A 16,072-nucleotide genomic window follows, 5' to 3' on the forward strand; every position below is an offset into this window, starting at 1 on the left:
AAAAGTTAAGGATTATGGCATCCTTTTCATGCTTTTGATGCATTTGCACAACTTCATACATCTCAATACATTAAGTAAGCAGCCTTATGCATAATTCTGTGAATATTTTACGTAGAGATTTCTACATGATATGAATATGACTGGGTCACCTTTTGATATTTTCACTGTTGTTATTTCACTGATAAAATTCCATATTTCATTGAAAACCATGAAAGAAAGTTATATCAAATGAGCATCGAAAGAACTCAGAATAGGTTATTATTCCTATCAGCAACCTTACATTTTGATTGAGATGTTAGCTTATAAGTGTAAATTCATGATATTGAATCTGGATTGAGTTCATTATAACAAAGCGTGATCTTCATCTTTGTCAAGGACAAGCGTCGTCTGCTTGCACTTTTATAGTTTCTTTCTAATAATCAAACAAGGAAAACTATCTTTTTTCTAAAGATGATGTAAACATCCTGTTACTTCAACTTACGAATCGAAATAGTTGTTCAACGAGCCATGCAAAGTACCGATTGTGCATTCAAATGCTTTGTTTTCTTCGTCACTGATATTTGGAAGTCGGTCATAGCTGGCTTGGTACGTTAAACAAATGGTGAGTAAATGTGTAAAAAATATTGGAATATTTGTTAATATCAAGCGGAAAACTGCATGATGAAGTAAGTTAAAAATATTATATATTCTTTTAATGAAAGTACAAACATAAGCTGACATTTAGTATCTAAAAACACAACCTGACTTATTCGCAAACTTAAAGGTAATTTTAATCATGTTGACACATATTGAAACACCTTTTATTGAATTTCAAATTTGCGCCAGAAAAAAGATACTATATGTACGAACGAAAGATACGAATAAGTAAGTTATTAATCACATGCATCCAAACATGTTCATTGAATCAAAGGTCATTGGACTGTTCTTGTCAGATTTGTACAGGAACTTTGTAAGATTCTTTCCAGTTGTTTTATTCTCGTGACATATGACCTGATTGATGTGGAAGATCCACAAATTGACATTTTAATGTTTTAATGTAACTATTATATACTACGTTGTAAAGGAAAGTGTTCGCTTTCGTTTTTGTCATTTTGATATATCTTTTCTAAAAGAAGTGTGTGATGTTTTCTTTAATATTGTTGAGAAGAATTTAATTAATATCGTGTGCTTTTTATTTCTTGGCAAACATTTAAATGTTTTATTGGGCCTCAAAAAATGAGATAAATGTTTTACAAAGTTGCAATTAACATTCAAAAAGGCAAAAATAAAGTCGTGCAATTATTACGTATATTTACACCAACAATTCATCATTTATTTCCTGAGTTGTTAAAAACATACTTAATTTCATTTAAGAAACCCTTACAGTAATTCTCTCTATCTCATTCTGTATCTAGAACGACCCGACGGTAGCTGAACCGATTCATTTAATGACTTCACAAAAACGCGGGTGTAAATTAATCGCAACAAAACATTTTTTTACGTGAAATTGTAACGCTAATGACAATAATACGTTTAACAAATCATAAATAAAAAAACAACTTTTAAACATGCTGATTGAAGTTTACGTGGCCTGCTGACACAAAAAAAGATAATTATTTTTCAATTTATAATAAAAAGTGATGATTCGCAATCCGAACATATCCGTAGATGTTGCGTTTATCACAGAAAGGTCGTTCATTTAAGGAATAGAAGTTGAAGTGTAGATATTATTTCATAGGTTTTCGGATGTATTAAGGTTATGATTGGACTGGACAAAATAAACCTGACAATATTGTATTTCACCTAACATGAGCTAATTGCTGCAGATAACTTATCATTTAACAGAAATTTCAAACTACAGGGGAGAATGCTTTATGCAACTGTTATTACTAAACACTTTGTTATGAATCATGCATTGAAGAGTTTTCCTCTATATCCAATTACTGTCTTGCGGATTAAGTAGTAAAATATAAGATGGATATTCAAATCTGATAAAACAGTTTTAAAATACAACAATTGAAATCCGGTTTTAAGACTCGACCTTGTTTACTATACGTTTCATCTCAGAGTTCGATTTTAAATAGTCTATATTTTATCTTAAGTAAAAATGGTCAGTTTATCAATGCCAAACTCTGACTGGATAAAATGTTTATATAAATTTATAAGATATAAGATATTTACGAAACCTATTAAATTGAAAGCTAAAGTAACATTTTGCTTTTATTCGCTGTTCTAAATTATACCCATATGTTTGGTCAAAAGCTGCTTCCAAAAACTAGTCTGTGTTTACATATCCATTACCATTAATCTATCAAGGATTCTATTTCTGAAATAAGAGTGTATTACAGGATCATAGTATAATGAAATTCTTCATGATTAATAGCTCACAATGAAATTAACATACTGCTTGGTTGAGCAATTTACATAATATTTAACTTCGTGGACACCGAAAGTATATACGTTATGCGTCTGTTTTGTAGCCGTAAAATTGCTCACTCGATGTAATAAAAACTGCATCTGACAGAAACAAACATACAATGTCTATATAATGACATACATTTAGTGCCTTTTAGACACAGGGTTGTTTATCTATCAACACCGTATTTTTAATGATTTTTGATTCGAAAAGATGTCGTTTTAGGAAGTTTATATTAAAATTGTTTTTATTTTCATGAAGAATATATTCTATTTAATGTAAATAATAAATTGTATTTTTGATTATCTTTATATCATATAATCGAATAACATGCACTTATACATTCCATTATCATGCATTGTTATCCACTCCTCCTTCTGCATTGCACAAATTGTTAGTTGATATCACCAAAAGTTTGCAGAATTCACAGACAAATCGACTCTACGACATTTTTTGTAGCGATATACTACACTATCACACAATTTGCCCAGCCACTCCTTTTCCACATTACTAACATCAATAATTCTAACACATAAGGAATTTCAGTGCTAGAGTTATATTATTTGATGCTAACCTCATCTCGCAATCACCTCTTCAATGCTTTGCGTCATTAAACACAGTATCGACATCCACTTTACAATTCCTCCAGTCTCTCAGCATTTTGATGTATATAGAATGTAATATCATCTTCTATTTGTTTGCATTAACATCATCTGCGTGGTATATTGAAATTTTAATATCGTTATGAAAGAATAATACACATGCTACTATATATAGTTACATTTTACTATTGAAAATCGTTCCCCCAAAATGATTATCGTTTCTACACGTGGGATTATTACGGCAAAATGAGGGCGATTTTCACGAACAAATAAACTGGCCGACCAATACCTCGTAGGCAAACATTTAAACAAAAAGAGATTTAAAGGGATTTAAACCGAACTATCAGTGCAAGAAAAATGAAATTAGTTTTACCATTTATAACACCTTCCGTCTTTTTGTAATGAGTACTACCTGGAACCGTATCGAATGTTTACATTCAGTGAAGGTCATAAAGCAGTGAGACAAGGAAAAGTTTTATTGAAACGTTCTGTTTTACTTTATCCGCTAAGAAATGTTTATTATACCAGCGAAATGGCTAGGGTCATTCAAGCCAAGATTCTTATGAATCTGCTTCTAGGCTTGATCGACCCTAGCTGTGCTCACCTATTGAAATGAACATCAAAATCAGCCGATGTAAAAACAGGAAATATTTGAAGAATGGAAATATCGCAGTCTTTTTTCTGAAAACACTTTTGAAAAGGTTTGCTATTGTAATTTCCAGTCACCTGTTTTTTGTACACAGCTAATGCCCTTAAAACCAAAATGTATTGTCTCATTTTTTAAACTTTCAGACTTCATGCTAATAAATCCTTTATTATTCCACAAAACAATGTTTAAAACCAGTTAAAATCATTGACAAACGACAAACATATGTATTATACAGGATAATACATTGTTGGCGATGACTTTTGGTTAATAACTGTCCCAGTGAAAATGATAACCCTCGGGCAATTATTCTCCCCACTGAGGCAGTTATCAACCAAAAGCCATGGCCGACCGTGTATTATTCTATAAATACACAATGGCTATAAAGATATAAAGTTTGAGTCCAATAAAAAAAAACTGTTGCAAGCATCATATTCTCTGTGTATTGCAATGGTCAGCAACCCATGTCAAATATCGTAGACTTTGCATCGACATTTGGATATCACGCGAGCATGTCGTTCATCATAATTAAGTATGGTCAATTCCTTAAATTATTGTATTGAAAGGCTAATTGTCGTAGGACCTGTACTTGATCTGAATCACGAATGTTTTGTTTGTTCATACTGGCTTTTCCCCGAAACATGAGCACTTTAAGAATACTTATTACATATACATTTATGTTTTTACGACTAACAAAACGCAACAGGGAAAAGAGAAAACTGTGGCAAACTTAAAAAACTACATTTATTGTTTTACAGTTTTACAGTTATCTAAAATTTGAATTTTTAAGAATAAAGTATAATGTCCTAAGTCCAAAAGGTTCTTCAAAAAAGAAACTTGAATAACACTTACTGCTTAAAGAAATCCTCCTTATATAGAGCTTATATAGTATTTCTTAAACCCATAGTTATGTGCTAACAACTTCAATATACACATGACGTACATGACAACCTCGTATTACAAACAACTTGTGGCAATATCAACACAAATGTAAAATGTCAATGATAGCAATTTGGTTGTTAGCCCATTATGTAAAATAAGCGTTCAAAAGGTAAATATATATAGGAAACTAAATGGTTAATATGATTTAATGTGGGAAGAGTAAACAACTAAATTTAGTTTAACATTTCTACCCGCTGCTTAAAATATTATATATAACTTTAGTGGAAAATAGTTAAAAAATAAAGGAATGTTTTAATACAGTTTGAATTTTACTATTAAAATGCAATTGATTCTTTAATTAGCGAAACCATTTATAAATCTGCCGCAAAACACATCTTTAAACTGTAAGAGTGAAAGGGGCAGATATTAACACAGACCGTTAGGCTCTGTTATGTTGCATAGTTATGAATTTGATCCGTTTTACATTGCATTTGCAATTAAATTTCAATGACAAAATGACATTCATCGCATTTTATCTTTCAAATTTAAAAAAGAAACCGCCAATATACGAGTAAAGGAAATGAACTGTTTATACGGACCATAAGTTAGTTTGATCTTTTTTATATCAACACACCAGAGACAATAACATAGTGAGATTTTTTGTTCACTCACCCCCAAGTTTCCATTATACTTAAGAACGTTAAAGCACAGGGACCTCAACCCTATTGATTTTGAAGTAAAATAATGTGTCAAAGGTCAAGGTCATGCTGGCATTTAAACTAAAAAGCCATTTCTGATGCATTATTAAGAACAATGCCCAGTGACCTTTGGCATGGTAGAAAAGGTTGTTATAACACTATTGGTGTCCTTAAGCGTAAATTCTGTTTTCGATCAATTACAAAGGAACCTTTTTGCCAAATTGACATCAAAGTTAGTGGGCATGTCTATCAGATGAACTCTTATGAGGTCAGTGGGTCAAAGATTAAGGTCGATGTGCCCTTAAGCTGAAATTCCGATTAATGCCCAACGATTTCAACGCTTTCTGCCATTTTTTGTGCATTTGTCACGTTCCTATGTCAGCGTTTTTGTAACTGTGTTTTTATATTGTAAGCTTCAATCTATAAAAAACTCAGGGAACTGAAAACAGTATTTTAAAACTGTATTTCGTGTTGTTATAATAAAATTGAAATCTTCTTCTTAAGCACACAATTTACTGCTGAAGCTGTATTGAGGCGTGTGTGGTCCATTTGTGTTTCCCCTTCAGTGTGGTTTTGGCTGTACAATGTGCATTCAAAAAGGGTTTATATTTACATTTTAGGCGACTAGGCTTTTTCCGTAAGTTTGCATTGCATTATTAAAAGAAACAATTTAAAAAAAAATCAGGATCTCTTTTTCTACGAAACTTTTAGTAATTACATTATTTTGCACTTATTAAAAAACACTTGCTGTAAGCTTTACTCCTTTTCAAAAGTATTGATTTTTGTCACACGTGATTAAGGAAAAAAAGAAAGAAATGCTTAACTCCTTTCTTTTAACAATGGAACATATATGAACTGCAAGAGAACTTTGCTTGTTCCAGTGTCGGATACAAATGAAAACATTTATATTTCACTGAGTTAGCACCATAAGTGTTATTTCACGCCACTTTAATACTAGTTTATTATCAAAACTTGGTTTAATTTCAAAAGTAACATTTAATAATTATCTTTCAATGAATGAAAAATGTTAAAAGTAGTAAAAACGCACTTTCGTTGGAACTAAGCAATGTTCATTGCTGGTGTTCTCCATTCATGATAACAATAATGCATTCACCTAAATACAACATGATGCTGCATTTTATCTTTAGTAAGAGTTAATTGAAATATTATTTACTGATCATTCCAATGACAAATGCAACAGTACCATCAGCACCCTAAGCCCACAGCTATTTGTCAAACCACTTTCTAAAAGGTCGCCTGTTAAAATTTTAATGAACAGTTTATTTTCTTATAATTCTCAGATTTACAGAAAGTGAGCGCGGCAGTATTTCTTTAACATAATCATAACCTATTGAAGATACCTTGTACATTCGTTAAATAGGATCATCATCACAGTTTGGCAACTGTGCGTGTCCCTGTTAACGAGCGCTCAACATCACACTTGCGCCAAAATTATCGTAAATCGGCCACTTATGTGTATTGTTATATGCATTAGAAGTGTAGTATGATGCAAAACATATAAAACTGGACTAAACTATGAGGGATTTTATTTATTTACCAGAGTAAGAATTTTTAACATTTATATCTAACCGATGGAAAATAAAAATGATATTTTGCATGTCACCTTACCTGTAGTTTAATATTCAACTTTCGTTTTCACATTGATTTATAACGTTAAAACGAAATTTTGTCATGCATCTAATTAAAAAATATATTTCACAAATATACCAAAAATCAGCCAAAACCCGTCTGCTCGAACTGAATACACAGGACCGATTTTTAATGTACTGAAGGTAAACATTCCCGCTTTGATCAAATGCCCCGAGTTTCGAGGTTATTTGTCCGGTGGCTAGGAGTTTGAGCCGACTGGTTTGACTCTAAGTTGAAAAAAAAACGTAAGCCTAATGACGACATATATTTGTTCCAAGTTAGTTTTTCTTTTACGTCAATTACGGTCCAATAACGATTTACTTTGAAATCATTGTTTCAAGTAACTGTTTTATTTGCAAAATTGTTCAAGCTCTTGTGTTTGGGCTTTCCTACATATGGAATAGATCCTCATCGCCAACCTTCAGGCTCTTGTGTTGGCTGTTAAACAAACGGAATAGATCCTCATCTCCTACCACAAGATGGCAAGTGCACCAGCAAGCGTAAGAACTAGTGTTCCCTAAAATTTAAATGCAATGTTGGTTCCCTCTATATGTCTTTATTACGTGTAAAACTAGTTTTTTGGTGAGACATTTAATGTTTTCTGTCAAATACATGTATGTTTTAGTAAATATGCTTTGGAAATTATGAGAACATCGTCGGGGCCCCGTTTTACTAACAGTTCGTAAGTTTTGCGTAAGTTTTTACGTATATTTTCAACTTACGTAAATCATATGAATTACGTACGTGCGTTTTAATTAAATTTCGTAAGTGTTAATATTTGCGTAGGAGTAAATAATGAGTAACTCTCCGATTGGAGGTAAAAATCTCTCTTCGCGCGCACCTGTCAAAAAATAAACAAACTGTGTCTGCGAAATCTTCAACAACGTCTATGCCGCAAACGATGAAGAGGAATGAGAATTGGTCCAGGGTGTTGAGGAATTCATTCCATGATGAAAGTCATGCCATCGATAGCAAGTTCAACCATTAGTCATTACTCATGTCGATGAAGAAAATTCTTGGAAGAGGAGTGAAGAGTGGTGGGGTAATTTTTTTTTTAAATATTGTTTTGGGGCTTTGACTATCATGACGGATGACGACAATGATCAGATGCTATGTTACAGTTTTATACTGATTTTTGGTATACACTTTTTCTTTCACAATATATTGTTTGCCTATTTTAATCATAGCCTCCCCCCCCCCTCCCGCCCGTCCCTGATATCCTCTTATTGAACTTAAATTATAAATTTTGAAGAAAAACTATTTGACTTTCCGACTGACAGGTGGACAAAGTTAGATGAGCAGAAGGAGAAGGTCAATTATTACTAATTTGCAAATTATCTTTCATCTTTAAGTATATCAGGAATTGTAAAATTATAGTTAAATTCACGTTATAATTATTGTTTTGTTAATACATATTTAAAGCTGCTCTCTCACAGATTGAACGTTTTGAAACTTTTTTATTTGTTGTCTTGGAACAGCCAATTTTTGCGAAATCCTAAGAAAACAATTATATAAGACAGCTGACAAAATATTAGATCGCAGATTTTTATATTTAAGTACCAACATTGATGTTTTATGCATTTTTCATAAAGCGTTTTTTAACTGTTTGAGCCATAAAATATTTATTTTCGAAAGGAATTACAATCTGATCTTTTTTCAGCAATCTATATCATATGGTTTACATATCTCTAAGCAAAAAATGCCCCAAAAAGTAAAAGAAGTTTTAAAATGGTTAATCTGTGAGAGTGCGGCTTGTTTTGTCTATTTGGTAAAACTGTTTACAGATTAGCTGATAGGTGTTTAAGACATAGGGTTTTTTCTAGGGTTGACACCTTATTTGAAATAGTAAGATTTCTTACCTGCCTCAAATGAATATCATAAATGTGTCTGTCAATATTTTTTTATTACGAGTCTCATTGCATTTGAATGAAAATGAGTATATAATGATGTCATTCTAAAAGAATTGGTGATTCTTAAGGTCGTTTATATGTACCTTTTTTTTTAAATAACACTAATGTGTTTATATGTGTATATATTTTACTGCAGCAACAAGTCCATCATCTTTGGTGCTACATCACGCTGTCAAAACAGCTACAAGTACATCACTTGCAGTGGAGTTGTGTCAATCAACCTCCAACATAGTGTCCTCTGCAATGCCCCCGGGGACTGCCTTGATTCCAAAAAGGTAGAACAAAAAATATGACTAGTAAATATACAAACTTGAGACAGACTGTGTTATGGCAGTGTCTTCCATGCCAATAATCATGCATTGGATACAAAAGGTAAAACAGTTACTATCAAAATCCCAAAATTGTGAAAAATATATGTATTCAAATGAAACTAAAAGCTGCACCAAAGGGATCACTGGATAAAGCACTCAGATTTTTTCTTTATGCTTTTAAGATATTTATGCATTAAACTTATAGATCAGACAGTTCACTTCTGTCTAAAATCTAAATATTTAAGAATTTGAAATTCTTTTTAAAGACAAAGTAAGACTTTCAAAAAGTTCATGTGAAATTGAATGTGTTATATTTTTATATTTCAGTACAACACCAACTGACAACAAAAGTGACAAGAGTTTCCGATATTCCATCAACAGGCAACTTAAAAAGACTATTTAAACGCCAGAGTTAGCTCTTGGAGCAAATATTACATCAACAAAAACTGACAATTGACAGTCTTCTTTATTACAACTTATTTAAAAAATGATAACATAAATGAAAAGTGACTCTGACAGCAACTGTTTCGAATCAACACACATTATTACATAAACCTTTGGAGTCCTATAGTAGAATCATATGCCTGATTATAACAGTTGCATTCTTGGTTTTCTTCATAAAAGTTAGTAAAATAATTCAATTCCAACAATTTGAAAATTAATAATCTACTAATAGTCCCTTTCTGATAATGAATGCTACAATTCTGTGTTTTTGTTCTTCAAGTTGAACTTCATGGGGAAATAAAATGTCAATTTAAAATAAAATTTTGAATTCACACAAATAACGTTTTCACTTATTTCAAAGATAGATACCTTTGTCTTTTCCACTTAGTTGAAATTTTAATAATGATACATCTATTGAATTCAAAAATACTATATTTGAAATATTAGCACAAACACAAACAACTGTTTTTCTACAAAGATATAGAGATGCACAATTTCTATTTTGTATTGAATAATCAATAAAATCCCTAGAATGACATTTTATTCCTCTTGATTGCTTTTTTTCTGCAATACATACTGTAACAATTTTGCCATCATCAATGCAAAAAGAAACTAAGTGCAACCACAACCCTTAACAGTATTTTGACTGATTATAGACAGTTTATAAACCAAATATATACATTATATCCATAACTATATATACATATCAATTTAATTAATTCTCAAGTGGACAAGAAATTAAAACAAAAATCACATTACATAAAAAAGAGAAAATCATTCGACAGATTGCAAAATCAAAGTACTTTTTTAGTTAACAATGTTTAAAAAAAGAACCTCAAATATCTATTCATTACAATTCAAACAGTTAAAATTATTCAAAATATTTGTAAAAGAAAAAATAACAGTTCAATGTTATAAATTTAATAACCAAAATTTCATTAAAAATGGAATGGTAAGCATTTTGAAACTTTTGAAGACACACAAAAATAACAATAAATGTTTGGGAGGGCTACTCTTGCCTTCTGAGCATTGGGGTCAACTGGCTACAAGTATGGTGGTGCATTTCCTGGTGCAACTTGAATCTGCCCATCAAACTGCACCCCTCCATCAATGCACATGTTGTGCAGCCAACTTCTCTGTGGTGATGTGCAAAATTCCTCCTGTTTTTGAAGGCATCTGTTTCAAAATAAATGATATTGTTTAAATACAAAAAAAATGTACATTGGAAAACAACATATATAACAGATGAAATGCCTAATGGCTCTCTCTGATATGCTTGTTGGTGAACTAAATAATTTTATCGGATAATACATTTTTATCGGATATTTTACTATTTGGATGTTCATAACACAATTCCACTACACTACATAAGAATTATAACTATTGGTACAAAATTTCAAGGGAGCAGTAAAATTCTAATATTCAACAGACTTGATAACTAGCTTTCCATTATGGTACATTGAACAGGAATGGTTTATAAAAACAAAACATGTTGGACCTAAAAACAGCCTGCTTTACTATTCCACAAGTTTTAATGTAATTCATATAAAGACTGTAGGTCAATTCTGAACTGAAAAGAGTTGTTTAGTTCATTTCATGAATAAGAATTTTCTTAATTGGCATTGCTTTTATAGGTATACATTACTGAAAGTAGACAGTGGAATGTGCACTTCAACATTGTCAGTGTTGTTCCCAAAACACTATCCACAACTTCAAAGTGGAACCCATCCAGGGTATTTAAATGTTAAAGTGACACTCTTATTCAAAATAAATACAAACACATATACAACAAGCACATATTTTGAGTGATAAACCTTAAACTACTTACTAAACAATGCACTTTTGGAAATTATTAATTACTAATAACAGGATTATGACCATGTATATATACTAGCTGAAAATGCAAAAAAAAAAAATGCTTGGTGAATGCTAAAAGATTTACTCTGATCTACTATCTTTTCATATGCTAGAAATACCCTGCTTTCTGCACCTTTCTTTCAAATTAAACTCTGTATCCCTCATAAGACCCATTGTTTTTGACATTTATTCATCCTTTTTGGAATATTAAAACAATTATATTAATTGTGGGAATTCTATTTGGGAGTAAGAGTGCAACTTTAACTTAATCATATTATTATACCCCCGACAAACGAAGTTTGAAGGGGGTATATTGAAGTCACCCTGTGGTCGGTCGGTCGGTCGGTCGGTTTGTCGGTCGGTCCGTTGCAATTACCTTTTCCGGAGCATAACTTAAAAACTACTGGATGGAATTGGATTAAACTTCATACAATGGTAGAGCATAATGAGAGGAAGTGCAGTGTACAATAACCATAACTCTATTCTTGCCTATTATTGAGTAATTGCCCTTTGTTACTTTTGTTGTCCGGTATATAACTTGAAAAGTACTGGATGGAATTGATTGGAACTTCATACAATGGTAAAGCACAATGAGAGGAAGTGCAGTGTTCAAGAACCATAACTCTACTTTAGCTAATTACTGAGTTATTGCCCTTTATTTGTTTATTTTGCTTTCATTTTTTCCAGATATCAACTTGCAAACTACTAGATGGAATTTATTAAAACTTAATACAATGGTAAAGCACAATGAGAGGAAGTGCAGTGCAGAAAAAAACCATAACTCTATTTCAGCTGATTACAGAGTTACTGCCCTTTGTTACTTTTTTCTTGTCCGAAGCATAACTTGAACACTATTGGATGGAATTTAATAAAACTTCATACAGTGATAGATCATAATGAGAGGGAGTGCAGTGTGTAGGTACCGCAATTCTATTTCAGGTAATTACAGAGTTACTGCCCTTTGTTATTTTTTCTTGTCCGGAGCATAACTTAAAAACTATTGGATGGAATTTAATAAAACTTCATACAGAGTTAGATCATAATGAGAGAAAGTGCAGTGTACAGGAACCGCAATTCTATTTCAGCCAATTACAGAGTAATTGCCCTTTGTTACTTATTTCTTGTCCGGAGCAAACTTGAAAACTACCGGATGGAATGTAAAAAAACCTTTTTAGAATGGTACAGCACAATGAGATGGAGTTCAGTGTACATGAATCTTTACAATATTTTAGCAAATTACAGAGTTATTGCCTTTTTCTGTGTTTTTTTTGTCAAACTTTTGTCCGCACATTACCTTGAAAACTACTAGATGGAATAGATTGATAACATATTCTTCAAACACTACACTTACTTTTTAAAGCTGAAATTTTCGTCCAACACTGTGGACATCATCAGAGCAACTGGCCTGACTATCGCTCACTCGCAGCTCTGACACTCGGGACTTCCCGCCGAATTTCCGTAATCCGGCGAAAAGTGGGTTGTAAATCCCAGAAAGGAAGGCCCCCTCGTCCCGGTTCATAACTGCCCCCTCAGTTTTGATGCAGATAGCCTCCTTCGTTTTTCGCACTCTCCAGTCTGATTCTCTCTCTATTACGCGTGCCCCCTCCCAGTCTATTTTATGAACATGAAAATAACAATACACATGTTATTCCAGTACACAGCAAATTTCAGGTTGTAGATTTTAAGTTGCAAATAAATGTATGTTATGCAATATCACATATGGGGATTAAAATGCCACCCAAAGGAATAAAGCACAAACACAATTATAAACAACTTTATTTTTATCTCAGACACTCGTTTCAATATATCCGGATAGAGAGAACATTCGGATACAAATAAAAACTTCACATTACGGTGATGAACACAATCCACAGGCTTTCTAAACACGTTTAAACCATGATTCAACATCTACAATGCGCTACTCCGATGGGGAGTATAAATTTAAACCGTTATTTTTAATATAAAATGTTAAAAAATGTAAGAAAGTAATTTGTGACTGTGAAATGTTAATTGATCAATAAAGACTTCAGAGAAAATTTGTCTTTGAACAGTGCATTCTTTGCCAGGCAAACTGTTGGTGTTGTGGGTGTGAAAAAGACATTCAAAGACGTGTGAAAGAATATGTGCCTTTATTTGTTAATGTTCTCCAAAGCTGATTAAAGAACATTTGAGTAATATAAACAACGTCTCAATTTAAGTATATATATCAAATCGTTTCTAAAGACAGGTACCATTTTTTTTAAACGTTTTGCTGTGCTACTCTTAATTTATCATGAATTGAAAGATCAAAATTAGCGGGATTCTATCGTGGGTCATTTCACCATTATAAATAATAATAACTTACAGTTAATGATTAAATCTGATGTAGTTGATGTCAAGTTTAATTTTTTATGACTCACATTGGCACATGCTGTTGTCATAGTTGCATAATAAAACACACGCGTGTCTGACATGGTATTATAAAAATTGGAAGATCTATATTAGCGGGGTTCTTTCGTGGGTTTATGTTACTATTATAAATAATAATAATAATAACGTGATAAAGTCATATGTACAGTTTAGTTGAGGTTTAATTTGCAGGTTATTAAAGTATCAATAAACTAAGATAATTCACAAATTCAAATTCAAATGATAAACTGCTTTGCCATATGCCTTTACGTTTCAAACCATCAAATTATTATGTACTTATTTAAGGTATACTATTGCTCTCAATATTGTCATAAAAATATACCCTTATTTCAATATTGGTACTGCATAATAGTGACATATCATTATACCACTTATAGCAGCATGCTTATGTAAATTATTTAAAGATTATTTCATGAAAGATTTATTTGTTTAACTTAAAAATAAATCTCATCAATGAATGTCTTTGTTCAAATCATCTGATTTATATTTGTGTTCAAGTATAAAGATTTTTTTTTATCATTTTTTATGCATATATATAGCTTTATGTGAATAATTAAAATTTTATGTTTTTTTCTTATATTTAGAAATAAAAAAAAATAAAAAAAAGGCCGAAACGTCTTCGTTATCAGGGGACGAAACGTCTACAGGATGGGGCCGATTTGGTAAGGGGCCGAAAAGGTAACCGTTTTAACTAGGGGCCGATTTGGTAAGGGGCCGATTTGTCTGGTAGCCCTCCGATGCCATTATTTCAAATCGGTTCGTCAAGCAAGTTATGTGTAAATTTGTAGAACAACAATGTTTCAAGCGTTGACACATCCAAGGTGAAGGTCAAATCTGAGTAAGGGAGGCTATCGGGAAAGAACTTAATTCATGCTATAGAAACGAGCTATTGAAACGCGCTATAGAAACGATGACTGTACCATCATAATTTATCTCACCAAATATAAATATTTTTTACCTTTGTCGTCGCTGGAATGGCACGAATTCGCAAGGTTTTTGGTTTAATGTATTCTTCAATGATATCGTGCAAATCAATTATTTGCTGCCTGGATAACCTGTATTTTACTTTCATTCAAATTATTTCAAATCCACTCTATCGCGAAAATTACGGGGTTGACGACGTCTAGGATTTCTTCCGTCGGCCATATTTACGCTATTTGTAACAAACTTACGGATGCTTTTTTTAACGTAGTATTACGCAAAAACTTACGTGCATACGTACGTACGAAATGTTTAGTATACCGCAGTTACGCTAAAAAATTGTGCGTACGCAAAAACTTACGGAAATGTTGGAGTTACGCTTACGTAAGTCCGTTAGTAAAACGGGGCCCAGATGTCTCATGAAATAGTAATTTCTATGTTCAAATATTGATTAAACCCTTCATGTAATATACCAGAGTTCCATATCGGAAGACACAATTTCAAGTCATATCCCACCGAAGCCTTCACGGATAACAAAAAAAACGGGTTGATGACCACGAATTAAAGCAAGAACCTTCTTTTCTCAAAGATTCAGATGCAGTAAGTTACACATCTAACTAAATATGTAACATACAAAATGTGTTCATATAACAAGCTAAATGCCTCTGTTAGAGTCCTTACAACACTTTGCAGTTATGCAGATGAAAATTGAAATAAATGAATGAAATAAACTACCTCTTAAACACACTTTAAGCCAGTCTTTAAAAAAAACAAACATGTGTATTGATTTAATATTTAAAGATGTATTATGTTTTGTTTTAATATAGGTTAAAGAAAGTTTGCAATATACATTTAAACGTATAAATGAAGATATGCGTCAAATGAATATGTTAGTATTAGGACTGCAGGAAATGCTGTCAACTGGTATGTATATTTTAATGTATTGTGTGCTTTGGCTTTACATTAAATATTCAAATAAGTATATGATAAGTTGTTGTTCCGATTCTCTTTATTTTGTAATATAAATGCGGTTATTACCATTGTTTGAAAAGATATCTTGGGTCAATACCATGTCGGAATTGTTTATGTTAAATTATCTTGAATTCTTGCTCGTATGTTTTTCGAATTAAAAATGCGAGGTATTGGCAAAGCCTTAGTGTGGTTGACATCGGTGTTGGTGTCTTTGTGGATGTCCAGACGTTAACGTTTTCTATAACCTAAAAGTTTTGCAATATAATGGAATTAAACGTAGTGCACATGTTTCCTGTAATAATACGCGCATTTATAGCACGAGACAAATCTCTTGACTTCACTAATTGTTCAGTAAACTTCTTTTTGTCACAACCC

At 32.1% G+C, this 16,072-nt stretch overlaps 1 protein-coding gene across 1 annotated transcript in view; it reads left to right on the forward strand.

Moving 5' to 3' along the window:
- The first annotated feature begins 518 nt into the window (after positions 1 to 518).
- Positions 519 to 16,072, forward strand: part of LOC128206413 (uncharacterized) — a 35,448-nt gene continuing 19,894 nt past the window's right edge. The window contains exons 1-4 of the mRNA XM_052908828.1: positions 519 to 601; positions 7,278 to 7,373; positions 15,202 to 15,325; positions 15,553 to 15,649. Of these exons, the coding sequence (XP_052764788.1) occupies positions 15,598 to 15,649 (52 nt within the window). The 5' untranslated portion in view covers positions 519 to 601; positions 7,278 to 7,373; positions 15,202 to 15,325; positions 15,553 to 15,597. The remainder of the gene's footprint in view (positions 602 to 7,277; positions 7,374 to 15,201; positions 15,326 to 15,552; positions 15,650 to 16,072) is intronic.

This window comes from Mya arenaria, chromosome 10, assembly GCF_026914265.1.
Source record: "Mya arenaria isolate MELC-2E11 chromosome 10, ASM2691426v1".
Classification (NCBI taxonomy): Eukaryota; Metazoa; Mollusca; class Bivalvia; order Myida; family Myidae; genus Mya; species Mya arenaria.